Below are 27,655 nucleotides of genomic sequence, written 5' to 3' on the forward strand. Positions count from 1 at the left end.
GGCTCCCTGAGGATGAAAGACCCCCTAAAAAGCCCCTTTGTGTTACAGAACTGGAGAACCCAGCTGAGAGGGTGCACCAGATCCAGCAAATCCTCATCACCCTTCCCCGAGTGGTTATCGTGGTCATGAGATACCTCTTTGCTTTCCTCAACCAGTGAGTTGCCTGGCCATTTGGGGGTGGGGGGTGGCCCCTCTTTGCCTCAGCTCTGGCCTCCTTTGGGAGGGGATGTCCTGAGGCTTTTGCAGGTGCAGCTGTTCCTAAAACAGAACATGGAACCCTCCTGGAGTTGAGTAGAGCCCTCGAAAGAAAGAACCCCCAGGGGGAAAGATTTCCCTTTCCCAGGTGACTTGTGAGTACCTCCTTTCTTGTAGCCTCTCGCAGTATAGCGACGAGAACATGATGGATCCCTACAACCTGGCCATCTGCTTCGGGCCCACCCTCATGCACATCCCTGATGGGCAGGACCCTGTGTCCTGCCAGGCACACGTCAACGAAGTCATCAAAACCATCATCATCCATCATGAAGCCATCTTCCCCAGCCCCCGGGAGCTAGAGGGACCTGTGTATGAAAAATGCATGGCTGGAGGGGAAGAATATTGGTAAGATTCCATTCTTCTTAATACTGTTATTATCATCACCGCTATCGTTGTTGTTGCTGTTGAACAGGAACAGTAAGAAACCCCTTGATTTTCTTACTGCTTTATAGTCTGTATTTCCATATGCATTTTCTCATTTGAGCTTTGCCACAGCCTTATATGAGAGATAGTTGCATCAGCCCAAACTCTCTTGGTTTATAAGGGACAGAAATACAAATCAAATTGGTTAAGCTAAATGGGAAGTTAATAGTTTACTTGACTTAACTAAAAAGTTGAGGATCGTGGCTTCACGTATAGCTGGATCCAGGAGTTCAACTGTTATCATCAGGACTTGGTCCTGCACTCTCCAATCCTTGGGTCTGTTTTCTTCTGCATTGGCTTCATTCTCAGGTAGTCTCTCCCTTGGTGGCTTCAGGAAGGCATCTAGTAACTCCAGATTTAGAGCACATTTCTCTCAGCAACCCCAGCAGAAAAAGGGCTTCTTCTTCCCCAGTGCCCCAACACAAATCCAAGAATTATATCCCCGAGGCTTGAGTTTGATGAACAAATCACATTGGTTAGGAGATGTCAAGCTGTCATGGACCGGGTGAGTCACAAACCCATCTCAGGCAGCAGGGGAATGGATAATAATCCCCACTACAACCTCTTGAGAAAGGAGTTCTTTCTTCCAGACACAGTGAGTTCACGTTTTTTGAGAGCTCCACACTAGGTCAGCAGTTGGTAGTTGGGCACCTCTGGGTACCTGTGCTACATGGGGTCTTGGGAGAAAAATGTCAGAACCTAATCAAAATCAGGACTGACTACTTTCCCCAGACTAAGACCTTAAAATGTGGTAAGATAGGAAATGTTTTTAAATGTGGATTCAGAACACCAGAGACAAGTGAAGGGTTCCTATTTGTTCTTTATTCCTAATCCAGGACAACACACAGCTGTGCATTTAGGTATTCCCCATACTGCTTTCAGCTAGGTTCCTGTAGGGGGGTTGTCTTTTGATTATCACAGTGTTCCTGGACTCTTAAATCGCTTCAAAGAAGGGAGACATTCCAGCCCCTTTGTTCCCCACATTGTCCCCCATAGAGATGTCGAGCTCTGCTGTATTATTTGAGGCACCAGGAGCACATCTGTCCTTGTTCTGTCACAGAGCCATTAAACAGCCAGCAAGCATACTTTCTGGACAAAGAGAAGCTTTTCACACAGTGTTTGCAACCATTACCCATTCTCTTTTCTTCCTCCAGTATGATCATTAAATGTTCTGGGAAGGGTCCTCAAGATATGTTGTACTTACCAAAGAACAATATCCAATAACCACACTTTTCTAAATGCCATTAGTGTCCCAGGAGAAAGGAAAACTATTAATTACATTGGAGGTGTTTTCAAAGCCAAAAAGGGGATTTGGCTGAGGATCACACTGTAGTGGACAACATTCATTCATTTGACGAATGGACAGATGGTTGCCGAGTGTCTGTCCTAGGCCTGGCTCTGGGCAGGGGGTCAGTGATGTAACCTGAAATGGGGTTAATCCCTGATGCAGGGAGCTCTGGGGGAGGAGGAAACAGTTCCAGAAGACGGTCTCCCTGAACCAATGTAGCGAGGCCGGAAAGGGCTTTCTGGAGGAACTAATGATTTAACAGAGGCCTGCTTGATGAACTGGAGTCAGCCAGTCAAGGAGTGGGCAAAGAATGTTCTAGACTTGAAGCATTCAGTAAAATGGAAAGTGGTTCTGTGTGACCAGAGTGTTGCAGATGCCCAGGAAATGGTGAGGGAGGAGGCTGCACAGGCCAGCAGGTTTTGAAAGGTCTCAAGCCATTGTGTAGCATCTGGACCTTATCCAGGAGGCAGTAGAGAATTTTTCATAATGAAATTCATATTTTCTCAACTGCCATTGCAAATGTCACTTCCTCCAAGAAGCCTTCCCCGACCACCCTACGTGGGTCCCCTCTGCTATTGTCTCTGCTCATTTGCTCCTCCATAGCACATTTCAACTTGCAGCAGATTATTTTCTGGCCCCTGAAGGCAGAGTCTGTCGACTTACCCATTGGTGTGTCCCTCCTACCGAGCATATAACGGGACTCCATCCTGGCTCAGTTAGAAAACTGACTATAGGAACAAACCCTGACCTTGAGAAGCTTATCATTTAGAGAGGGGGTCGTGGCTGGTGAAATTATCCCAGTGTATGAATTACAAATCTGATAGGCCTGGACTCACTCTGCCTCCTCCTGTGCCCATTATGGTTGCCAGCCTGCTGGCGCCATGTGGACTAGCCTGGGCTTTTCCACACAGTACCCTGAGGCAGCCCTGAGAGCCCTGCTCTTTTGGAGCTTTGCTCCTTCTTGTTGGGTATGTCGCGCCCTCTGTAAGACATGGAAGCAAGTTAGGTAAATGACCTACCGCACTTCCAGAGTTCCTTCATGTTTTGGCCTGTGGTCCTTCTGAGGATAAATGCCAGGGTTTTACACTGATCTCTGGATCTTATGGAACACCTAGGAATTGGCAGCCTGGCAAATTCCAGGGCTGGTGATTCAGGATAGCTGCCCATTGCAGGGGCTGCTGGCAGCAGTTTTCTATTAGGAGGGCCTATGGGTGGTCCAATGGGTAAGGACGGCAGGCCTGGGCCTGACCTGGGTCAAGTGCAGAGGTGGGCGGGGCAGGCACTTAAGCTGAGGACAGCGTGAGGGTGCAGAGCCCAATGTGTCCCCTTCCCACGTTTTCTTGCAGTGACAGTCCACACAGCGAGCCAGGGACTATCGATGAAGTCGACCATGACAATGGCACAGAGCCTCACACCAGCGATGAAGGTGAGTGAGGGAGAACCTGGGGCCAGTGAGCTTACCTGGAGCCTCTCACACTGATTCGTGTCTGCTCAACCTCTGTGTTGGCCACATAACCCCCTCCAGCTTTGCAAGTTAGCACATTGCCCTCCAGAATAGAGGGGGGACCCAGAAAGATCTTGGAGACATGTGCGCTCCCGTTCACCACACTCCTACCCATCTGTCTCCTCCCTTTCTGTGTCCTGCCTGGCCCAAGTGCAAATCCTAAGTGACAAGAGTTTGCTAAGTAGGAAGCGTACTTCGGCCCCTGTTCCTTCCCCACCAGGGATCTGTTCTGCACCCAGCCTGTGCTAGGACTTGGAGCACTTTGATGAAAGACACATGAGTTGTGGAGGAGCTCCCAGTCTTGTTACCTGACACATTAGGAGCGGCTCCCCATGATCCACAGAAATAATGCCCAACAAAGCTGTGTCCCCAGGGCATGGGTGCCCCAAAGATGAAACCAGGCAGCAATGACCCAGAGATGTGCTGGTGGGAGAGAGGGAAAGCAGGCCTGGGCTTTGAGGGACTCATTGGACCCTTCCATCCCTTCTAGACAAAGAGACTAGAGTTGGGTTCATCTCTAGGGAATGTGGACCACATAGATAAGCAATCTGGATAATATGAGCAACGAAACCATTAGAGAGAATAGGCACGGTACCCAGGGTCCAGGGTATTTTAAGGACCTGTAAAAATGTTTTAATTTCTTTTAAAATAATGAGGAGAAAAGGAATATGATCCAGCCTGTGTTATATTCTTCTTTATATCAACTCAGTTGTGGTATATAATTTTTTAAACTTTTTTTTTTAATGGAGGAAGGGACCTATTAGAGTTATAACACCATCCTGTGTAGACCAAGCATAGTCCTCCTTTCTCCCTGTGATAATTTTACTTTGAAAAAAAATCATTATGTAGAGGTTTTCTTATAAGCTTCTGTGTTTCCCTCTGGGACAGTCCCAGGCCCTGTTGGCCACAATTTTTGTTAGGAGAGCTGGTATATTGTACTCAGGTGTGGTTTCTGGGTGCCAGTGGAAAGAGCTGGTTCTAAGACTGATCGGTAGATTTGCACTTGCTAATGACAGATACTCCAGCGCAAACTGATTTAAGCATTAAAGGCCTCAGATATCATAGACCTGAAAAATCCTAGGTTAGGCATAGCTTCAGGAATGGATGGATCCAGGTTAGTTGATTTTGTTAGGAATCTGTCTCCATCTTCTGTTCTGCTTTCCTCTGTGTTGGCTTCATCCTCAGATAGGATATCCCTGTGTGGTGGCCTTTGGCAGTTCTAGGCTTTCATTGTCCTTTTGTCCAAAGTCCCAGTGGAGAAGAACTTTCTTCTCATCATGATTCTAAGAAAGCTCCCGGAGTAGAGTCTCTGGACTGCCTTGACTCACACACCCTACCAAGAAGCAAGCACTGTGGCCCAGGAGGGAGCCCATGGGTCAGGCCTGAGTCACAGGTGTGGAAGAGCAAATCTAGGGATAATGTCCAGTTCTGCCAGAATCCTCAGAGGCTCCAGTCATCCAGGGCTGAGGAAAATGTCCTTGGAGATGTGAAGGCTACTAACTTCTGCTTGTTTGTAGCGATTTGGTTTTCTCTTTCCTTCTTTTTGGTCTCTTGCCCTACCACCTCCAGCTCTTCTGCTTCTTCCTTCTTGACCTGTCTGTTGCTTGCTTTATTTCCGTGTGTGTGCACACAGCTCCCTCTTGCTCTAGATCTCGTTCTGTCTTCCCTCTCCCACTGGGGGGAAGTAGCTCTTGTCCCACTAGATAGATGGATTTTTCAGCATGAAGATCTGTTAGGACAGCTGCTGGTGGAGGTGGGTGTGTGTGTGTCTGCAGGAGGGTGGGTCCGGTGCCCTCTGAGGATCCTCACAGCCCGTCTTGCTGGAGGCTTAGGTCACTGTGCATCTTCCCACACATGCTGAGTTTCCCCACAGCTCCTCTGCCTGGGCGATGGAAAGCTGCTATGGGGGCCAGGCCAAAGGAGGAGGGATGGAGAGAGAAGGTCTTGCTGGGTACATGAGGAAGCATCCGCAGGACACACCCAGCAGGCTTCACCCATCAAGAAAAACCCCTCATAAAATGCTACCTCCCTCTTCCTAGAGTAGAGGCATACTATATCCCTGGAACAGGGCAAGTCAGAGCTTCTTGTCTGCTTCCCCAGAAGGTCCCTTCTCGATTGTTCCTTGTCAGGTTGCTGGTTTCTGAGTAGGACAAAGGCAGAAGGATCATCCTGGAAAGGGCAACAGCGAGCTTCAGAAGAGCCAGTTTTATGCTCCCTAAAGTTTCTCTCTATTTCCTGTGTGCTGGTGGTGGCTGCTGAATCAGGAGCATTCTTCGGAGGAAAATTAATTGCATTTCCTAGATGCTTACCTACACACCTGCCCTAATCAAAACAGTCACAGAAATACTGAGTTGCAGGAACAGTTGAGGGACACTAGACTCTGAGAAAGGAGACCTGGATTTGAAGGACAGGGAGAGACCTTCATGGCCCTGGGGTTTTTGGGAAGCCATGTAACTTCAGACCTCAGTTTCCTTTTCTATAAAATGAGAATGACAGCACCAAGAAAATTGTGGCCTAGGTTAAAATGATGTGACCTATATGAAGGAACTTAGCACAGTGTCTGGTACAACTAGGTGGGTAGGAAACATTATTCTGTGTCCAGGAGAAAACCCTCTTAATTTTTTTAAAATGTATTTCTTTAAAGGGTTTATTTATTTGACAGACAGATCACAAGTAGGCAGAGAGGCAGGCAGAGAGTGAGAAGGAAACAGGCTCCCCACTGAGCAGGGAGCCCAATGCTTGCCTTGATCCCAGGACCCTGAGATCATGACCTGAGCTGAAGGCAGACCTTTGAACCGCCAGGTCTACAAACTTCACAGCACTCACCATAGCACATACCTTCCCCAATGTCCATAACCCAACCATCCTCTCCCTACCCCGCCCCCGGCAACCCTCAGTTTTTGTGAGATTAAGAGTCTCTTATGGTTTGTCTTCCTCCCAATTCTATCTTGTTTCATTTTTTTCTTCTCTGCCCCTAAACCCCCCACATTGCCTCTCAAACTCCTCATATCAGAGAGATCATATGATAATTGTCTTTCTCTGATTGACTTATTTCACTTAGCATGATACCCTCTAGCTCCATCCACGTTGTTGCAAATGGTAAGATTTCATTTCTTTTGATGGCTGCATAGTATTCCATTGTATATATATACCACATCTTCTTTATCCATTCATCTGTTGATGGACATCTAGGGTCTTTCCACAGTCTGGCTCTTGTGGACATTGCTGCTATAAACATTCAGGTGCACATGCCCTTTCGGATCACTACATTTTTAACTTTAGGATAAATACTGAGTAGTGCAATTGCTGGGTCGTAGGGTAGCTCTATTTTCAACTTTTTGAGGAACCTCCATGCTGTTTCCCAGAGTGGCTGCACCAGCTTGCATTCCCACCAACAGTGTAGGAGGGTTCCCCTTTCTCCCCATCCTTGCCAGCATCTGTCGTTTCCTGACTTGTTAATTTTAGCCATTCTGACTGCTGTGAGGTGGTATCTCATTGTGGTTTTGATTTTTATTTCCCTGATGCCGAGTGATGTCGAGCACTTTTTCATGTGTTTCTTGGCCATCTGGGTATCTTCTTTGCAGAAACGTCTATTCATGTCCTCTGCCCATTTCTTGATTGGATTATTTGTTCATTGGGTGTGAAGTTTGGTAAGTTCTTCGTAGGTTTTGGATACTAGCCCTTTATCTGATATGTCATTTGCAAATATCTCCTCCCATTCTGTCAGTTGTCTTTTGGTTTTCTTGACCGTTTCCTTTGCTTGCATGTCTTTGTTTTTCTTGAAAACAGTCCTATGAATGGAGCCCAGGAGACTTCGAAGGCCAAATCAGCCAGAAAGCCATGACCCCATGTGTTTGTAATAAATGGTCCTCCCAGTGAGTGACCAACCAAACTGGAGGAAAAACTTAGTCCTTTGGCCTTTCCTTTCTCAACATATTCTGTACCTAAGTGATACCTGCTGCCCTGCCTGGAGTCTGTTAGCACATCATGAGTATATGTGTGAAAAATCCACTTGTGCTTGCTCTTTGGTCTCCAAGATTTATAAAGAAACCATGGTTAGTCTAAGAGCCCTTGATTGTCAGAACTAAGCCAAGTGAAAACATTGCGGCGGCCTGTCAATAACAGCTTTATTAATTGGATGCTAAATGGGGACCTAGGCTGCCGGATAAAGAAACTACTCAAATCAGTTACAAACATGATCATATAGTTACAGTATGTCAGTTTCCAATTACAATTGTACCACCATTCTCTCCCTCCCCAAATTCTTCCAACAGCCTTCCGCTCCATGTCCATCATCTACATCTGGAAAACCATTATGCCATTAACCTTAGGAGATCATTGTGGGCAACATTTGTTTCTGTTGGAATGTGTGCCTCTGAGAAGAAGTCCATGGTTTTCATCAGATTGTTCTAGGCATCTACTAGAAATCAGGGTCAGATTTCTATTGGCCTGCAGTTCATGATATTTCCTTTAAGAAAAAAATGTCAAGCACACAGAAAAGTGGATGGAAATTGTACCATCATGCCCATAAACCCATCACCGAGTTTCTACATGTTAACATTTTGTTATATTTATTTTATTGTGTATCTGTCCATTCATCAATCCATATTATTCTAATACATTTTTAAAAGATGTTATTTATTCATTTGACACATACACATAGAGAGCGCACAAGCATGGGCTGTCCCTGTCCTCTCTCCCTGTCCCCTGGTCAGACTCCTTGCTCAGCAGAGAGTCTGTGTCTCCCTCTCCCCCTGTGCTCTCTCTCTATCATTCTTTCTCCAGTCAATAAGTAAAATCGTAATAAGTAAATAAAAGTAAAAAAACTAAATAGCCAAATTTTAAAATGGGCAAAGGATCTGAAGAGACATTTCTCCAAGGAAAGATATACAAATGACAAGCACATGAAAAGATGCTCGGCGTCATTAGTCATGAGAGAAATTCAAATTAAAACCTCAGTGAGATACCATTTCACATCCGCTAGGATGGCTAGCATCAAAAAGTCAGATAACAACAACTGTTGAGAAGGATCACACACTGCTGGTGGTAATACGAAATGGAACACTTTGTTTTTGTTCTTTTGTTAAGATTTTAAATATTCTTTATTTGAGAGAGAGACAGAGATAGTGAGAGTGAGAGTGAGAGTGAGCAAAAGTGGGGAGCAGAGAGAGAAGCAGACTCCCCACTGAGCAAGGAGCCTGATGCAGGACTTGGTTCCTGGACCCTGGGATCATGACCTGTGCCAAAGGCGGACACTTAACTGACTGAGCCACCCAGGCACCCCTGCTTTTTTATTATTGAGTTGTAAGCACTCTTTATGTATTCTAGATATAAGTTTCTTATCAGATAAATGATTTGCCCAAACATGTTCTGTGTGCTTTTTCACTTTCTTATTGGTGTCCTTTGAAGCACAAAACTTTTCTAATTTTGATGACATCCAATTCATCTATTTTTTTTCTTTTTATTGTTTGTTTTTGGTGTTGTCTGAGAATCCTTCACCAAATCCAAAATCATGAAGGTTTACCTATGTTTTCTTCCCCGAGTTTTAAGTTTTAGGTCTTATGTCTGGTAATCCATTTTGAGTTAATTATTGTATATGTTGTAAGTAAGGGTCCAGCTCCATTCCTTCTTTGTGGCTATCCAGTCGTCCCATCATCATTGAAAGGATTATTCTTTCTTGCATTGAATGATCTTGGCTCCCATATAAGAAGTCAGTTGACCATAGATATAGCAGGTTATTTTTGGACTTTCAGTTTTATTCCACTAAACTATATTTCTGACCCTGTGCCAGGACCACACTGTCTTGATTATTACTGTTTTGTAGTAAGTTTTGAAATCAGAAAGTGTGAGTCCTCTAATTTTAGTTCTTCTTTTTCAAGTTTTTATTATTATTATTATTATTATTATTTGCTATTACAGGTTCTTTGCAATTCCATATGAATTTTAGAGTAGCTTATCAATTTCCACAGAGAAGTCAGCTACATTCTAATAGGGACTGAACTGAATATGTAGATCAATTTAGGAGTATTACCATCTTAACAGTGTTAAGTTTTCTGATCCATGTGTGATATGTCATTTCAGTTCAGCCTCAGTTTCCTTATCTGTAAAATGAGGAGAGTGCTGCATGTATTGTTGTGAGAGTTAAATGTGATAGTGTCAGTAGAACATTTGACATATAGGAAAAGCTTAATTAGTTCATGCAAGTAATATGGAGTGCCAGCTCATCCCAGACACTGTTCTAGAAGGGGGGAAATAGCAGATTATAAAACAAAAACCTCTGTCCTAATGGACTGCACATTTTAATAGAAAGATCAACAATAAACAAGTTTTCAAACTACAACTGCACACGCATGCAAACACAAACACACACAAGTTCAGGTTGTGCTAAGTGCTATGAAGAAGAATAAAACGAGAGAAAATGTTAGAGTGATTTGACACTTAGTACTTTTATAGTTCAGGGTGTCAAGTCCTTTGGTCTTGCTGAGGCAAAGATGTTTGCATATAGACCTGAATGAAATTAGGAAATGGCACACAAGGGTCAATAAATATTTGTTGAATGTGAATGAATGCAAATATCTGGGAGAACAGTATCCCAGTAAGAGGCAATAATAAGTGCAAAGGTCCTGTGGCAGGAAGAGGCTTAGAATGTTTTTAAAACATCAAGAAGGCTCTATGAATATTTATGAATAGAGTGCTAGGGGGTAAAGTGTACTGATGTCTGCAAGCTACTTTAAAATTCATTAAAAAATAAGATGGATAGATGGATAGAAGTTTGGATGGATGGTTGGATGGATGGATGGATGGATGGATGGAATGATAGATATGTGACAAAGCTAATACAGTAAAATGTTAACAGTAGAATTTTGGTGCCAGGTATATGCATGTTCACTTTCAACTTTACTTTGTGTTTGAAAAATATCAGAATACAGTGTCGGAGAAGAAATATTAAAAAGGCTAATGAGGCCACGAGGGAGGAACTGAGTGAGGGAGAGAGTGGTTGGGAGCGAAACTGCAGAGGGTTCCAGGCCCAGAGCACAGAGGGGCCTCAGCTGGTGTGAGAAGACATTGGGGGTTGGCTCCAAGCACAGTGGGAAGCCTTCAGAGGGATTTCAGCAAGGGAGTTTCATGATCTGATTATGATTTTAAAAGATCCCTTTTGCTGCCCTGGGGAGAACTACCCGAGCACAAATAAGAGGGGGAGGCCTGGTAGAGGGACGCCAGTGGTCTGGAAACAGGGCAGTGGCAGTGGAGGGGGTGAGATGGGTCTGATTCAGGGGACGCTTCACATGACTTGCTAGTGGCTAAGACATGTGGTGCTCAAGAGCAAGGCTGTGGCCTGAGCAAGCAGGCAGACGGTCTGTTTCCTAAGATGGCGAGGGTGAGAGAAGTAAGTTTGGGGTGGGGTGGGTGGGAGAGTGATAAGGGGGAGACTCATGTATTCTCTTTCAGGTACAATGAACCCAAGTAAGAGATTTCCTAATAAATGGTGGCTATGGTCACCCTTTCTACTTCACATACTCACATAACGGCATCTGCAACCACACACGCCCTCTCTCTGCCTGCAGCTCTGTTCTGCTCCTCGCTTTTCTTCTTTTCTTCCCCTTACATTTCCCATTCCTCCTCATCCCCCCACTCCCAACTCCAGACCACCCCCAGTGACTGCGGGAGGCTCTGGAGATGCGGAAGGTGGGACCTATCCACCCAGAGAGCCCCTCCAGGCTCCTCCCGGCAAGAGCAAAGCTCTGCTCCCATCAGCTCCTTCACCAGCGTGGGGAACTGGGCTAAAAGGACAGTGAAACCCAAGAGCACACAGCCCCCTGGGTGCAGCTTCCAGTCCTGCAAACCCTCCGGCCTTTTTGTCTCTATAGCTAGGTGGGCAGACAGGTGACCAGCTGGCGCTAGCCTACCGCTGCTGTAAGATTCCCGGAGGTAGCAAAAAGGAGGACAGAGATCTCCCCATTTCCCTGAGAAGGTAACTCTGAGTCAAGATATGAGTTGATGGGGCCCATTTAGCTATGCTGTCATCTCACGTCAACTGTGTTAGAATAGCCTTTAAAGACATTTGTAGGGGCGCCTGGGTGGCTCAATGGGTTAAGCCTCTGCCTTCGGCTCAGGTCATGATCTCAGGGTCCTGGGATTGAGCCCCACATTGGGCTCTCTGCTCGTCAGGGAGCCTGCTTCTCCCTCTCTCTCTGCCTGCTTCTCTGCCTACTCGTGATCTCTCTCTCTCTCTCTCTGTCAAATAAATAAATAAAATCTTAAAAAAAAAAAAAAAGACATTTTTTAAAGCCAGCTGGGGAAGGCTGGCCTCACTGTAGAAGGCTCGGTCCCTGTAGAAGGCTGCCCCAGGCATGGAGGACTAGCCATAGCTCACAGGAGCCCTGGCATAGTCTTCCTGAGCCAGCTGCTTACAGCGGGGAGCCCTAACGTGCCTGTGGGTGTGGTGGGGATTAATAGGAGAGATGAACAAAGGAGGTTCCTCCTTCTGCTCTTTGATTTTCTGTGTTGCCCATAGCCCTTAGAAGTGCCTTAGCTCTGGTAACAACTCTCCTATAGAGCTTAACTATGTGCCAGGCACTGTCGCAAGCACTTCCTATACAGTAACTCATTTAATCCGACTAACGGCCCTCTAAGCTGTGTGCTATTATTAGTATTCCCATTTTACAGAAGAGGAAACTGAGGCTTAGGAAGGAAAAATAAGTTCTTCAGGGTCACATGGCTGAAAAAATAGCAAAGCCAGGTGTTCTAGGCTTAGCTCCCTGATGGGCAAGTAGGTGGCTGGATGGGCAGATGCAAGATAATCCATAAGGAACAGAGCATTCCAGAGTCAATGCACGGAAGGTAGCTGCAGCTAAAGAGATCAGGGGTCACTTGCATTACTCTTTTATTGTATTAGAAGTCAATGCATTTATTATTTTTATATAGGTAAATATATACATAATATATGTATTGTTTTTATAGTGTCAAACATCTTTGTGCTTGCTTTGAAGTATAAATACATTAATACTCACAGCTGGTTTTCTATCAAGTATGGGCATCTCTTAGGGTACAGCCTTAACACAGATTAAATAAATCATAAGCAAGGCTCCCCTGCTCCCCAAAGTCTCTTTCCAAACCTCACTAGCTATATGGCCTTGGGAAAACCACATAAACTCTTTGTGGCTTAGATTTCTTGTCTGGACCTACCCCATAGGGGAAAGCCACTAATAATTATAATCATGAGAGCAACTACCAGCTGAACACCTCATGTATGTCTGTACTATGCCAAGGACTTTCATACATGATGACCTTTAAAAATCTATTTAAATCTAGTATATTTCTTTTTTAATTGAGATGAAATTGACATATAACATTGTATTAGTTTCAGGCAGACCACGTAACACGTATTGCAAAGTGATCACCCCCGTGAGTGTAGTTAACAGCCATCCATACATCAAAGTGTGCATGTAGTCACCAGACATAGTTACAAATTTTCTTTTCTTGTGATGAAAACTGTTTCAGATGGGCTCTCCTAGCAACTTTCAATGCAGTGCAGTATTATTAGCTTTAGTCATCACGCTCTACATTCCATCCTCAGGACTTACTTATTTTATAACCGGAAGTTTGTGCCTTTTGACCACCTTCACTTTCTTATTTGATAACTGGAAGTTTGTGCCTTTTGACTACCTTCACCCGTTTTGCCCACTCCTTACCCCCCGCCTCTAGCAACCACCAGTCTGTTCTCTGTATTTGAGAGTTCAGTTTGTTTTTGATTTTAGATTCCACATATATGCAAGATCATATGGTATTTGTCTTTCTTTCTCTGACGTATTTCACTTAGCATAATATCCTCAAGGTCCATCCATGTTGTTTCAAATACCAGACTTTCCTTCTTTGTTATGGCTGAATAATATTCCGTTGTATCTATATACCACATTTTCTTCATCCATTTATCCATCTATCTTTTCAAGTTAGTGGTTTTGTTTCCTATGGAGAAATACCCAGCAATGGAATTATTGAACCATAGAGTAGTTCTTTTTTGAATTTTTTGAGGAACCATCACACTATTTTCTACAGTGGCTGCACCAACTTGCATTCCCAACAGTGCACCAGGATTCCCTTTTCTGGACACCCTCACCAACTCTTGTTATTTCTTGTTGTTATTTTTTTTTTATAGTAGCCATTCTGACAGATGTGAGTTCTCTCTCCTGGTAATTGTGATTTGCATTTCCGTGATGCTGAGCGACGCTGAGCACCTTTTCCTGTGTATGTTGGCCATCTGTATGCCTTCCCACATGCATTATCTTTTAATCCTCCAAAATCAACTGAAGTGTACAGAGATTGCGTGACCTGCCCCTGGTGATGGAGCTGGGCGGTAGGGGTACCCCAGGGGCAAGAGCCACATCCTTATTGCTTAATCCAGTCAGGGCTTGTCACTAACCAGTGAAGAATAAAGGTATGATTGGTAAATGTGCGTGTGTAAAGAGATAGGTTAGAGCTGTGGCCCCAGTAAGAATTGTCTCTCCTCCAAAATTAAATCCATGGATGAATGTGTTACTCAGCTCAGGTTGCCAGAACAGAACTGGGCGGCCTAAACAACAGAAACTTATTTCCTCATAACTCTGGAGGCCAGAAGTCCAAGATCAAGGTGCTGTCGGGGCGGGTTTCTGGTGAAGCGTCTCCTCCTGGCTTGTAGAAGGCTGCCGTCTCACTGTGTCCTCACACGACATTTCCTCTGTGTATGTTCACAGAGAGAAAGAGATCTCTGGTGTGTCTTCCTCTTCCTAGAGGGACACCAGTCCTGTCAGATTAGGCCCTACCCTAATTACTCACTTTAACCTCAGTTACTTCCTAAACACCTGTCTCCAAATACCATCACACTGGGAGTTGGGACTTCAGCATATGAATTGGCTGGGGGAGGGGTGGGGGTGGGGGCCACAATTCCGTCCCTAACAGTGCGCTTTGAAGAGTTACGTGAGCCCTTGAAAACTGTGTACAGCAACTTTGCACCGATGGGGAGTCCACCTACACCCAAAAGATAAGAACCACTAAAAGTATTGCAAGTGGATGAAGAGAGAAAGGGTTCATGGACAAAGAGAAATGGAACTTGTATTGAGAGGTAGAAGAAAGAGAGATTTCGTAAGATATATTTTAATTAGTGTTAGAAAGTAGAAAACAAGAGGGGTAGTGGAAAATAAGTATATGGTGGGCCAGAAGTCAGATGGCCTGCCTGAGGCCACAGCATCGGGAGCAGATCTGAGCTAGAACCTGGTATTCTGAGCCTGAGCCCACCCTGTTTCCACCGGCTTGCTGTCTGTGCTGCCTCACAGAAGCCAAAGCCATCTGAGCAAGGCTCCTGGCTGCCATCCTGCTCACTTCATGGATGCTCTTTTCCTTTGCTCTTCTTCTAGAAGTGGAGCAGATCGAGGCCATCGCCAAGTTTGACTACGTGGGGCGGTCCCCGCGTGAACTATCCTTCAAGAAAGGGGCCTCGCTGCTACTGTACCACCGCGCCTCGGAGGACTGGTGGGAGGGTCGTCACAATGGCGTGGATGGACTCATCCCACACCAGTACATAGTCGTGCAGGACATGTGAGTGGGAATGAAGACCTCCTGTGGAGAATGCTGTAATTGATTAGTGATGTCTTGAAGGGGCACAGGATTAGGAGTGCTGGGCTGTATGCAAACCATTTGCTCTCGCTGGTATGATACATTTGTCTTTTGTAAGAATGGATTCTTTCTAACTTCGCCTTAAATGATGATCCACTTAATAAAAAAGCAAATTGCTCATCCTTTAGAGCACACAGAGACAGCGCTTGGTACGATTGGCTCACCATCCTGACCCCCTGACAGCCTCCAGGACATTCATCACCTGCCCTGGTTCTCAGGTTCCACGGGGTCTTACCATATTCCTCTGCCCTCTTGGGCCTTCCCTATACTCAGCGGCCCACCCACTGCCCCCTTCACTGCCCACCATTCTCTGTCCCCCAGGGGGCTCACTCAGAGGATGCACAGAAACAATCATCCCCTCATTTCCAGTTAGTGGGGTACTATTATTTTTTTATACTGTTTTTTTTTGTTGTTGTTTGTTTTTTGTTTTTTAAGAAAGAAAGGCCTGCATCCCAAATACCTAACCCTACCCGAAAACACAGAAAGTCCACACCTTCTCTTCTTTGGAAGCCATCAAAGTTTCCTACAACCCACACTCCTGAGTCAGGCCCAGGTGGAACTAATTTGTCAGGGAAGCAGCCACCATGCTGGCCCTCAAGGGAAAGCATAAGCTTTGATGGCAGGGGAGATGGTGAAAACCAGAGAAAAACCCAGGGCCAGGCAGGCAACAAGAGAAATGCTAGTGGAGGAACGTTGACCGCCACCTCATGATTATTCAAAACCCTGGGTTGGGAGCTGAGGGATAGAGGTACTGTTCTTCCTCCCTTGCTTAGCCCTAAACTGCTGCCCAGGGCCCCACATGGAGACTCAGCTCTCAGTGCTCAGCTTGTGGCTCCTCCCCCCATTACTCTAGCACTCCCTATTGGGTTTAGCTCGTCCTAGCCTGGAGCAGCCTGGGAGAGAAAAACCTAGAGGAGGGCCTGAGGTGAAGTGGGGTGGTCTCCTGCTGGAGAAAGTAACTCAGGAGGGAGTGAGACAGTGGGCGTGTGTGTGGTGCTAAGGCGCAGAGTGGGAAGGGCCTCATCCCGAGAATGGGCATAAGTTAATCATAAAGTGTGTGTGGATCCACCCTTCAGACAGGTCTCCAGGAGCCCTGCGCATCTGGAGTTCTCTGGAGCAAAGCACTCCCGATTCACATCTGTCCTTCTCCCCAGGGATGATGCCTTCTCCGACAGCCTGAGCCAGAAGGCTGACAGCGAGGCCAGCAGTGGGCCGCTGCTGGATGACAAGGCCTCCTCCAAAAACGACCTCCAGTCGCCCACGGAGCACATCTCGGATTACGGCTTTGGGGGGGTGATGGGCCGGTAGGAAACGCGGATTCATTTTTTCCTGCTAGTGCCATGCCCACATGTGTCTGGTTTGGGAGAGGCAAGGGGGCAGAGGGAAGAGAGGAGGCTATTGTGGCCCCTTGTTCCCTGCAGGATGGGATATCAGGCACACTGGGAGGTCTGGCTGGAACTGGCCCAGAGTGCCAGGCATAAAATGGTCCAGTTTGGAATTGGGGTGTGGAGAAGAAGGTCAAAAGACATATAATGGCAAATCATTGCCTTTTATGTAAAATAGTAATAATAGGGAGAAAGAGTTACAAACTGACAAGTATTTTTCCTACCTCTCTCCAGTTCTTGCACCTCCTCCCCATTTTCTGTTGAAGACCTAAGTTGTGTTATATTTAAAAATTTAAGGCTCACATACTCCCTGAAGTGCACTACACAAACAGAAAACTCACACCCACGCTTGTGGTGGGGGAAACTGACACTGGACTCCACCCACTTATTGGGTGGGAGCACATTTGCCAATTTCTTCCCTTCCCCCCTGTGTGGGCTGGGCTGTGTCCCATGATCTTTCTGCCAGGCAAGGAGCTGTGCTTGTCATTCTGCCTGCTCCTAGGGCCCAAAGAATGTGGCCCTTAAAAAATTTTAAGAAAAAGAAGAAAAGAGAAGCTGACAGTTTCTTGCTGCTTTCTCAGTCAGATTCTCAAAATGTCATAGTCTTCATTTTTTTCGTTGGAGAGGTCATGGGATCAGCTCCCACATATGGGTGCTTGCAGATAGAGCTTGAGATACAGTCGCAACAGGAACATATGTTTGTGAACTTACTTCGGCAGAAGTCTCCGTGCCTCCTTTCCATATATTCTGTTCAGTTCAGCAAACAGCAAAGGCACCATGATAAGTAATGGAATTGGGGCCACAATGGAAGTCTGGGGTAGGTAGAAGACAAAGCCATGGTTCCTTGAATTCTAGGAGGGCCATACCTTCTCTTGCCTCACTCTTCCTCTCCCTCTTCCCTCCCTCCCCTACTTTATTCTGGTTCTTTTCTTTCTCCATGTTTCCTCCTCTCCAATACCTATGCTTTGGTCCTGTTGGGGTACGCACGGGCAGTGCTTAGCTTGGCTGGTGGCTCTGGGATCTGAAGTGCTGCTGACCACTTTGAACTTGGCCCTTCAGTCACAGTCCATTCCAACAATCTGCCCCTCCTTCCCACCCCCTTGCCACTTCTAGCCTCCCCTCCCTTCAAATCTTTGTTGACCTCCCTAGAATGTGGCAAAATCGCCTATGGGTGGAGCCTGTTATCTTCAGAGTGCTTTCACACCCACCAAAGCTCCCTGGAAGGTGGGCAGGGAATGTTATGCCCATTTACCAGATCAATAAAGTAGGTCTGAAAGAGGACACAGGAAAGTTCGTGACAAAGCCCATCCTCCTGACAGATACTCTAGTCCCCTTTTCACTCTCACAGAGCCTCCCTAAAGAGTGAAAGGTAGCCAGATGCATGGACAAGGCATGTTGAGTTTTCACTCCCAAATACCTAGTTTTCCAAGATCTGGAAAAGCCTCATAGAAATTGCCCTTTGCTGGGGAGATTGGGGGTGGGCGACAACACTGGACTATGTTTAGTTCCCAGGGTCCCCCTCCTGTGCTTGCGGGAGCTGGTGACTTTTCGGTACAGTCAAGCCTCAATGCTTCAGACCAATTAAGAAGTCCTTCAGAATCATGGAAATGTCTGAACCACTTAAGAACATATCATGAGCCCAACTAACCATCACCAAAGCATTCTCAGGTTGAAATTCTCCTGGCCTTGACGTGTAGACAAGATTCATTTTGTAATTAGTAGCACCACCGTCTACAGTTTGGAAAGCAGAATGCTTCTGATTCCTTCGCGTGTGCAGATTAAACCTGCTCCTTGCCACTGAGTTACCTACTCGGGCTGTGCTTTTGTTGCGTGATTGAGTTTGGCTGAATGAGGCTTTACTATACCTGCTCCCTAGACTAGTGTGTAGTATGTGGCCTGGGATTAGCTGATCCATTCTGAGACTTGCCAGGGTTGACCTCTGCCCCATGCCCCTGCCCCCTGGCTCCTTTGCAGAGTGCGGTTACGATCTGACGGAGCGGCCATCCCCAGGCGCCGAAGCGGGGGCGACACCCACAGCCCACCCCGGGGCCTGGGCCCCAGCATAGACACGCCACCCCGGGCCGCCGCCTGCCCCAGCAGCCCCCACAAAATCCCCCTCACCCGGGGGAGGATCGAGAGCCCTGAGAAGCGGAGGATGGCGACATTTGGGAGTGCCGGCAGCATCAACTACCCTGACAAGAAGGCTCTCTCGGAAGGGCACTCGATGAGGTCAACATGCGGCTCCACCAGGCACAGCAGCCTGGGGGACCACAAGTCCCTGGAGGCTGAGGCCCTGGCAGAAGTAAGGGCCAGTGGGAACGCAGGCTGGGCCAGCTGAGAACCCCAGTGGGCGGCCGGGTGGGAACCTGCAGACTGGGGAGCCACTTTGCCCTTCACGCCAGGCTCAAGGTTAAGCAAACTGGCTTCCTGTCCTCCTGCTGGCCTCCCCAGGGGAGCAGAAGCTGGATGGGTGCAGCATGCCTGCCCTGGGGGCGGGCTGGTGAGAGGGATGCGGTAATGACAGGTGTCTCCACAAGATGGCTCAGTTTGAGTTATTCATTCGTTCATTCGTCTGATCATTCATTCATTCATCTGTTCATTCATTCATTCCTTTATTGACAAATATTGATTGAGCCACTGTTGTGTGCCAGTCACTGCACTAGGCACCGACAGTACAGTGATGACCTAAAATAGCCCCAGACCCTGCCCCTGGCTGTCCCATCTTCCCAGAGCGCCTTTCTGCAGCCCCACTCTGCAGATTGCTGCATTATCTCTCAGACTAATGCAAGGCTCATGCCTAAACCACTCAGCTGCTCTTTCTCTGAGCTTTCTGTCTTTCTGGCTCACATTCTGCCAGGGTAGAGTGGTGGTGGGGATGGTGGTAGAGGGGTAACCATTTCATTTATTTTTTACGGTATTACCTTGCAGTTCATGCTGGAGCACTGCAGAGAGAACAGTGAAGTCCATAGGGGACTTCATTTAAGCGAACGGGGCACAGAAAGCGGGAGTTATCACTGCCGGGCTGGGATATAGTAAAGATGGGGAGAGGATTGCCGTCTCTCCCCTCATATAGACAGTCCCCCACAGCTAATCCTTTGGGTAAAAGAACAAAAATCCCATTCTTAAAGTAGCTAGTGTTCTAGGCAAGGGATAAAATGTCATGAAGAAGCATAAAAGTTACTAGCCGTTGACCAGAGTCTCTTAGCAAAAGGGATAGGCAGGGATCCTGCCTGTGCCAGACTGGAGCCTGTTTGAGGGGCCCAGGGCAGGCAGGACGCCACCTATGGGCTGGGGAGTAGAGAGGGTAAAGGGGCCGGAAGAACATCTCCAGGTCCCAACTCCATCAGTGTGACCAGACTTGCAATTTTTCTGGCTTTGCCTCAGGGTAGAAAAGGCAATGTGTCCTAATAGTGCTCAGAGTCACCAGGGGTTGTGCACTGCCCCATCCTGCAGTGGTTTTAAGTAATATTCCCTGTTGTCCCCTCAGCAGCCAGGCTGATTGGTCTGTGCCCCATTTGTGTGCAGGCATCCGTGTAATAGCTGTATGAGCCAAGATCTCTGGCTAAAGGGAGTGTGGAACCACTGCCAGGCAGTTCCCAAAGTTCCATCCCATCCATTATCTCATCCCATCTTCACAGTGAAGGCTTCAGCAGAGAAGCAAAGCATGGTGCAGAGAGCCCAAGACTTGTCCAAGGTTACACAGCCAGCAAATGGCAGAGGGGTTTTCCTGCTAAAAAATCCAGGCCCTTTGCCCTAGCTCAGAGCTCCTGTTTCGGAAGCTGACGTCCAGCTGCAGCGCCCCCTCCTGGCTCAAGGAGGAACAGGAGCCCTGGGAAGGTGGAATGATGAGCCCAGTCCACCAGGCAGCCCCACAGCACCCAGTTCCTGGACTACCTCAGTGGGTCTCTGTGGCATTCAAAGTGCTCTCCTTCTGGTGAGCCCTTACTCTCCAGGAGTTACATAGGCAGGTGAGAGAGGTTTTGTTGCTTTTTAAAATTTATATTTTTGAAAAAAGCAAACTTTTCTGATTACAATACAGAGAAGAATGTGACAGTTGCATTATTCTGGAGTGATCATTGTGGGATATTCTAATATATAACCACCAAGGAATTTTTCAATGGGTGAGAATATTTTTTTTAAAAAAACAATAATTGTAGGGTGCTTTGCGGGCTCAGTTGGAAGTGTGTGCAACTCTTGATTTCAGGGTTGAGTTCAAGCCCCATACTGGGGGCAGAGATTACTCAAATAAATAAATATATTTTTAAAAATAACAATAATGGTTAGGGACCTGGGCTCTAAGTTGAGACTTGGGCTATATTAGTAACTAGCTGTGTAACCTTAAGCAAGTTGCTCAACCAGGCAGAGCTTCAATTTTCTCATGTGCAAAATGAGCATAATGGTAGTTCCTACCTTATAAGTGTGATGATTAAATGAGCTGCAAAAAGAAAGGGCTTGGATTGGTGCTCTGTCATTACCACTGTTACTGCCATTATCATTGATAATGTGTGCTTACCATCAGGAGCCATGCCAACCTCTTCACAGGGACTGTATCATGTAACATACTCATCAGCCCCCTGAGGTCGTGTTACCATGATCTGTATTCACAAATGAGGATTCTGAGGCTCAGAAAGGTGAGCTAACTTGCCCAAAGTCACCTAGCGAGGAAGAAGCAGAGCCACGGTTGGAACCCGTGTCTGTCTGACTCCAGAGCCTACCAGTAGTCTCACCTGCCCTCACTGCAGTCTGCCGCCTGTGCAGGCAAGTGCGCAGGTGATGCCCACATGGATTCCCTCCTTGTGGTCGTAGGACACCCTAGAGGTTTCACCTCCATCCCAGCCATGGGGCTCATGTGTGCCGACACCTCCCTAAGAAGCTCATAGGCCGAGTAGCAGCTGCAGAAGGCCTGGAGCCCAGGCCTCCAGCCTCTGTGCTGACCAGAGCTCTTTCCCTCGGCAGGACATCGAGAAGACCATGAGCACAGCTCTGCACGAGTTGCGGGAGCTCGAGAGACAGAACACAGTCAAGCAGGCGCCAGATGTGGTGCTGGACACCCTGGAGCCCCTGAAGAACCCGCCGGGCCCCATCAGCTCAGAGCCCGCCAGCCCCCTGCACACCATCGTCATCCGCGACCCAGACGCCGCCATGCGCCGCAGCAGCAGCTCATCCACCGAGATGATGACCACCTTCAAGCCGGCCCTGTCTGCCCGTCTGGCCGGCGCGCAGCTGCGCCCGCCTCCCATGCGGCCCGTGCGGCCGGTGGTGCAGCATCGCTCCAGCAGCAGCAGCAGCTCGGGTGTGGGCAGCCCGGCTGTCACGCCCACCGAGAAGATGTTCCCCAACAGCTCAGCGGACAAGTCGGGCACCATGTGACCTACAGGAGGGGGCGGCACCACCCTGGCCCGCTGTGCGTGGCCCGCCACAGCTGAGGCTGGCCTCTCAGACTTCCGCGGCCTTCCCGGGGCTCCTGGCCTTGTCCGGCAGGGACCAGAAGGTCGCCTGGAAGCACGTCTGTGCAGAGCTGAGGCCCAGATGCTGGCCACAGCTCACGTTCAGCCATGTAAATCCCACAGACCTCCTGTGTGTAAGCAGGCTCCCCAGTGGGCTGCAGGAGCAGGAGGCCCCCCTAGAGCATCTCCTGAGCTTGGGGCAAAATGGCCGATGGCTTCCCGGCATATGGTCACTGGAAAATTATTCTCTCGACGTTCTCTCTGCATACATAAATATGTGTGTATATATATATGTGTGCATATATACACACATATATGTATGTATGTGTCTGTAGGTGTGTGTATATATATATATTTATGCATCTATATACATATACTAGATCTGGACACATGACTAAATGTATATAGGATCTCCTTTTTTCTTTTTATGAAACTTAGATTTACCTCAGACCCATGCCACCAAACACCTCCCGCTGAGTTACTTGGTGGGACTTGCAGGGACCTTTCTGGGAGAATTTAGAGGCCTCAGTGACTGCGAATGAAGCAATACACCACTAACTTGCAGAAAAACACACAAAAATAGTCTCCCACTGTCTCCAGAAGTTGTGGCCTTCCAGAACAGTCTGCCCCTAACGGAAGGGTGGGGCAGGCAGTACCCCAAGCAGGCTGCTCCTAGAGGTGGGGAACCCTTCACAGAACCCCCCCGTCCACCCCAGAGACCCTGCCTTTCCACCCGGAGGCCGAGGGCCAACTGTACCCCCGAAGTCCCGGGAGGGTGTTGGTGAGATAGCCCCGACCACAAACATCCTTGTGTTTGTACGTAGATAAAGGGGATAGTGAGAACCTAAGCCCTGTCGTAGCACAGTGTTCTGTGTGGTTGGGAAAAAGAAAAAAACAGTGGTGTGAAACACTTCAAAACCTAGACACGCTGTAGGAATAAACCTGTGGTAACTATAGAGGTTTAACTTATACCATTTTCAAAATATTTAATTTTTCTTTTCTTCTTTCTACTAATTATACTGTGTCAGATCTGGAACTAAACAGGCAAGGAGGCTTTCAGTCATATCATTTTAATTTAAAATCAGTATGTGACCCACTTTGACTGTTGCCCTCCTGCGTGAGGCGCAGGAGCCTGTCAGCAGGGGCCAGAGAGGGGCCGTCCTTTCTGACCCAGAAAACACTCTGGTTGAGCTTATGCAGGTGAAATGGCTTCCCTCTCTCCCCTTCCCTTCCCAACCGCTGCTCCCCACCCCCTCCCACCACCTCCAGAGCATTTAATGTAATTACAAAATATGGTGATAGAACCGAGGTGAGTGACTTCTCGGAATGAGGAGGAGACTTCTGCTTCTCACCTGGGAAAAGGCCTTCTGGATCACTCTTGTTCCATTTTACTTCCTCTTTTGATCTCTTTGTTTTCCAGAGATAGGCTGTTTCTGGCTAACAGAACACAGACAGGTCAGATCCTATGGGGACCACTTTTATTCATCCCCTCATGCCAAGCCAAGGGTCTCCTCCTTATTGTTCTCAAGCTTCCTTTCTTTTCCCTGAGGCCTCTGAGTGTGTCTCCGTGGCTGTGGTTTGGAATCAGAAGTCCTGTGTTTTGAGTCTCAGTCCCCACCCCATAGGAGCTGGGGGACTCTGGACACGTCACTCCACCTCATTGAGCCCCAGTTTCCTGCTCCAGAAAATGAAGGCAATAAAGGTAAAATGTAAAGGAGCAAAGCTCTAAGCTGGAAAGCACTGTGCCAACATGATTGCTCTTTTCATTATCATTAGTAAGGTAAGTCTTTTAGATCAAAACCCATCCAGGACCTTCCTTTTGAAGTCTCCTAGTGGCATTTGAGAACTGGGTGGTGGAATTTTCCTAACAGTTTCATAGGAGCCCTCCAGCACAGCCCTACAGAGATACCACTTACTGATGCTTGAAATTCTGTCATGACCATTTCAGCCCACTGGATTAAGTGTTGCCCTCTCCTCTGGTCCTCCATAAAAAGGTACATACACCCCAGGGGGAGGGACCTATGAAGTCACTACTACCTGGGTGTGTGGGAGTGGTAAGCCATTACATTTTGTCAGAGGCAGTTTGCACATTCAGTGGAAAAGTTGAGAAAGGGCACAAAAAGAGTGTCAGAGATCAGTGACAAACTCGACCTCCCTGTTTAGCCTAAAACCAACCATTCTGTTTGAGCTCCCGGAAATGAAAGAGCCTCAGAACCAGCTAGGAGCCCCTCCGTTGTTGAGCAAATGATGACATCCCCATTTTATAGCTTAGCAAAGAAAGCAAGGCCTTGGGATGTGCTGTGACGTGCCCAAGATTTAATGGATGCCTGGCAGTGAGGGCCGTGTCAGGGACTTCCTTGCAAGGACGCTATGCTGTCCAGCCAGGACACAGGCCTCTCATTTCTACCCCAGAGATACTCCCACACCTTAATGCAGAAGCCTCCTGTGCAAAATGTCACATTCTCTGCCATGACCACAAGATGAAAAGAGAAAATCTGAGTTGACGAATCTGTTGCTTGATATACAGAACACCGGTCAGACCATGTGGCTTTTCCTATGAATTGACTGCATCTTTTCCTTCCTGTAAATGGATCTGCCCTTAACCAAATGACCTAAAGGCAGAGCCTTAGCTGTTTTCTTTGAGCATCTATTTTTCCATTGGGAAACGGCTGATGAGTTCACATTTAGGGAAGCTCACACCCCACTCATCCAGCCCCAGATCCGATTCCTGACACAGAACCAAATGGAAAAATCCTTTCCTGCACCACGCCCGCCCCCCACTTCCTCATTCGGCACTATGCATGTCTCTGCCACCCTCCACGTGCCACCCCGTCCCATCCACGGTCACGGAGCACTGGCATTCTCTTCCTGACTCCTGCCTGTGTTAGTCCACTCTATATTGCTGTATTTGCTTAAATGCTGGAAAGTAACTGTTAAAATGTGAAACTGTAATTTTTTAAAAGGCTACGATTAAATTATAGCCAATGCCACTCACCAAATCTTTGCACCTAGTAGATAGATCAGTGTAAAAAACAAATACAAGAAACCTAACTGTACAGTGAGTGTGGGGGAAATGTAGTAACCTAGTTAGTAGTCCTCAATATAACCAATTGTACAAGGGGGAGTGGTGTTTACCTACTTGTTCATCGCCATTACTGAGAGCTATACTGATCAGTTCGTTGATAACGGGCATTTTATTTTATTTTTTTTCTTCACGGAATGATTTCTTTTCTTAACCTTCAACTTACCCTGAGGTCAAGCTTTCTGTATTTAAGTGTAACTGATGTTTAGTCTATTTTAGGAATGAACCAGCAAGATGTTCATTTAAAACTGACCAAAGACAATTCATTCCTGGTCTAGTTTCTGGGCCTTGGGGCCCAGCCACCGCTAAAGACCTTTCTCCGATAAAATTGAGAACAAGCAGTGCTTCCTACCCCACTCTCCCTCTCTCCCTTTATTCCCCTTCCTCTTAAAGAGCTGCTCTGAGCTGTGGGATTCTATGAAAAATTCTTGCCTTTCCTTGTTTTCAGTGCTAACGATTTCTCACCTTGAAGCGCCTTTTGAACCCCGGACAGAGCGCACAACTGGAGGGAATTGTAAGCTTGGGAATTAGACTTGGGAGTCTTTCTCTGAGGTCACCAGGCCAAGGGGCAGGAGAGAAATGGATTCCCAAGGGATGAAAGGTTTCTATTCAATGAAGAAATCCGAGTGGGAAGAGACGCAGGGAAACGGAGCCAGCATTTGGCTCCCGGCTGGAACCAGCAGCTCAGAGATCTGCCTTATAAACACTTCGGAACTGGGTTGTGGTACACGAAGGGGAGCCAATGTGGGGAAGGGCCTTATGTGGGGCCAGCCTCTCTGTTGGAGTCCCTTGGAGTGCCTTGTTGGGTATATTTCTTTCTCATTCAGGAGGCATGAATGCAGAGGACTTCCTGTGGCCTGGTGGCTCCTTGGCACTCAGCACACGTACTCGGCTGATGGAAAACCACAAGGACTAATGTGATGGTTCTTCCTCTCAGTCTTTCTATTCCTAACTTTTCACACATCCAGATGGTTCCACACTCGAGCAAATGCCTCATTCTCCTGAGAATCCCAGAAAGAAGAGTGGCTGGCTCACAACCATGGCAGGGGGGCCCCCCCGCTGGCCTGGGGAGGACGGGCGGGGAGGACAGGGCAGGAGGGGGTGAGCGAGGTGTTGCTTAGCTGATTTTCTGCTATGCAGAGCTAATGCTGATGTTTCATGTCAACTTCCCCGGTTCTCTGGGGCCTCCTCTCCTCGGAGCAGCCGTGTAGAGAATTCCCCACATACCCAAAGCTGTCCCGGGGGAGCTGAGCGAAGGGACTTCGCTGTTGTGTCGGACTCCTCCTGGCTTCTCTGAGGTCGATCTTGCCAGCATCCCGCTCTCCCATCCTCTGGGACTGGCCGAATGACCACCGCTGCCCCTTGCCAACACCTCCTTCCTGTGTGAACTGTCCCAGGCAAATAACAAAGCTGTTCCTTGAACCAGAGCAACCAGAGTGCACTTTGCCTTCCTTAGACGGAAGTAGATTCTGGCTAGAGTTTCGGCTCAGACTCGAGTTCTGGGCAGTGTGACTGTTTACACGGTTTGGCAATAGATTTGGTTCTGATTGCTTCAGAGTGGCTGGTCAATTTAGTTTCCTTTGGTTTCCTTCCTCCCCAGACTGTGTCAGGAAAAAAAAAAAAAAAAAGAAAAAGAAAAAAAAAAAAGAAAACAACCCTAGGAAATTGCTGGTTGCCTGTCCCCACGTGATGATAAGTGTCACCCTCTTCCAGATATCGTTTCTCTACCTTAACAACCAAACGCCCGTCCTATAGAGTGTCTGATTGGATCCTCTGTTGCGTATTCTGATGGTGCCTGCTGGTTTGACGTGGAGCTATCCTGTGAAATAAAACAGCTTAACTTTTCTCAAACATGTTCCTGTGGCTTTTTGGAAGGGCGAGGTGACATCCGGGGGGTGGGGAGCTCCCAGAAGGTTGTTTCTGTGTGCTTTCTCTGGGAACCGTCCCTGAATCTCCTTTAGCTCAGATCCAACGAGGGGGAAACCAAGGTTCCAAGGAGGACTGCTTCAGTGGTAGAGCTAATTGAGAAATGTCATTGTGGGAGGCCCTCTGGGAAGGCCAGAAGCTGGAAATGTCAAAACAAGGGCAAATGGGAGAAGGAGCTCTCATCTGCAAGAGTGTCTTCAGAAATTTAAGACAGGTCACCAGAGGCCACAGGATACGAGTTCCCTGTGAAGGCATATGCAACATTTTAGCATTTGTGTCTTCACACATGTGATACTGCCACTTGGATTTTTTTTTTTTAATGTGTGTGTGTGTGTGTGTGTGTGTGTGTGTAGTGTTTATTGATCACTTACTTCTGTCCCAGGCACTAGATTAAAGCCCTTTACATGCATTTTCTCAGCAAATTCTCACAATGGTTATTGAAGGTAAGTACCCTTCGTAAATCATATTCTGCACATGGGGAAATGAGGATCTAAGAGGTTAGGTGGCTCGCTCAAGGCTAAGCTAGGAAGTGAAGGAGCCCAGTCTGAGTCCAAAGCCATGCTCCGTACAAGTTCATTGTACTGCCTGTCATTGAGCATGTCCATTACACCAGCGTGGATGGTGGCATCCCATGATTAAGGTAGTGTGCAGCCTGCTACAGTCCAAGAAGCCTCCAGGCCTTTCCTTCCTTCCTTT

The 27,655-nt window shown here is 47.4% G+C and overlaps 1 protein-coding gene across 9 annotated transcripts in view; it reads left to right on the top strand.

Annotated features, from left to right (window-relative positions):
- The window catches only part of SRGAP3 (SLIT-ROBO Rho GTPase activating protein 3), a 252,348-nt gene extending 225,464 nt beyond the window's left edge, over positions 1-26,884 (top strand). For 6 of the 9 annotated variants that reach the window (XR_014298751.1, XM_082683050.1, XM_082683048.1 and 3 more), the window contains 7 exons: positions 49-154; positions 373-600; positions 3,313-3,392; positions 14,861-15,041; positions 16,274-16,423; positions 18,479-18,806; positions 21,461-26,884. Coding sequence is in view for 7 of the 9 variants with exons in the window: in XM_082683050.1 (XP_082539176.1) it covers positions 49-154; positions 373-600; positions 3,313-3,392; positions 14,861-15,041; positions 16,274-16,423; positions 18,479-18,806; positions 21,461-21,874 (1,487 nt within the window). In the remaining 2 variants the exon portion in view is untranslated. The remainder of the gene's footprint in view (positions 1-48; positions 155-372; positions 601-3,312; positions 3,393-14,860; positions 15,042-16,273; positions 16,424-18,478; positions 18,807-21,460) is intronic. The other 3 variants (XR_014298752.1, XM_082683054.1, XM_082683053.1) reach the window with 1 other exon arrangement.
- The last annotated feature ends 771 nt before the right edge of the window (positions 26,885-27,655 follow it).

The sequence above is a fragment of the Mustela nivalis genome (assembly GCF_964662115.1).
Source record: "Mustela nivalis genome assembly, chromosome: 1".
Lineage (NCBI taxonomy): Eukaryota > Metazoa > Chordata > Mammalia > Carnivora > Mustelidae > Mustela > Mustela nivalis.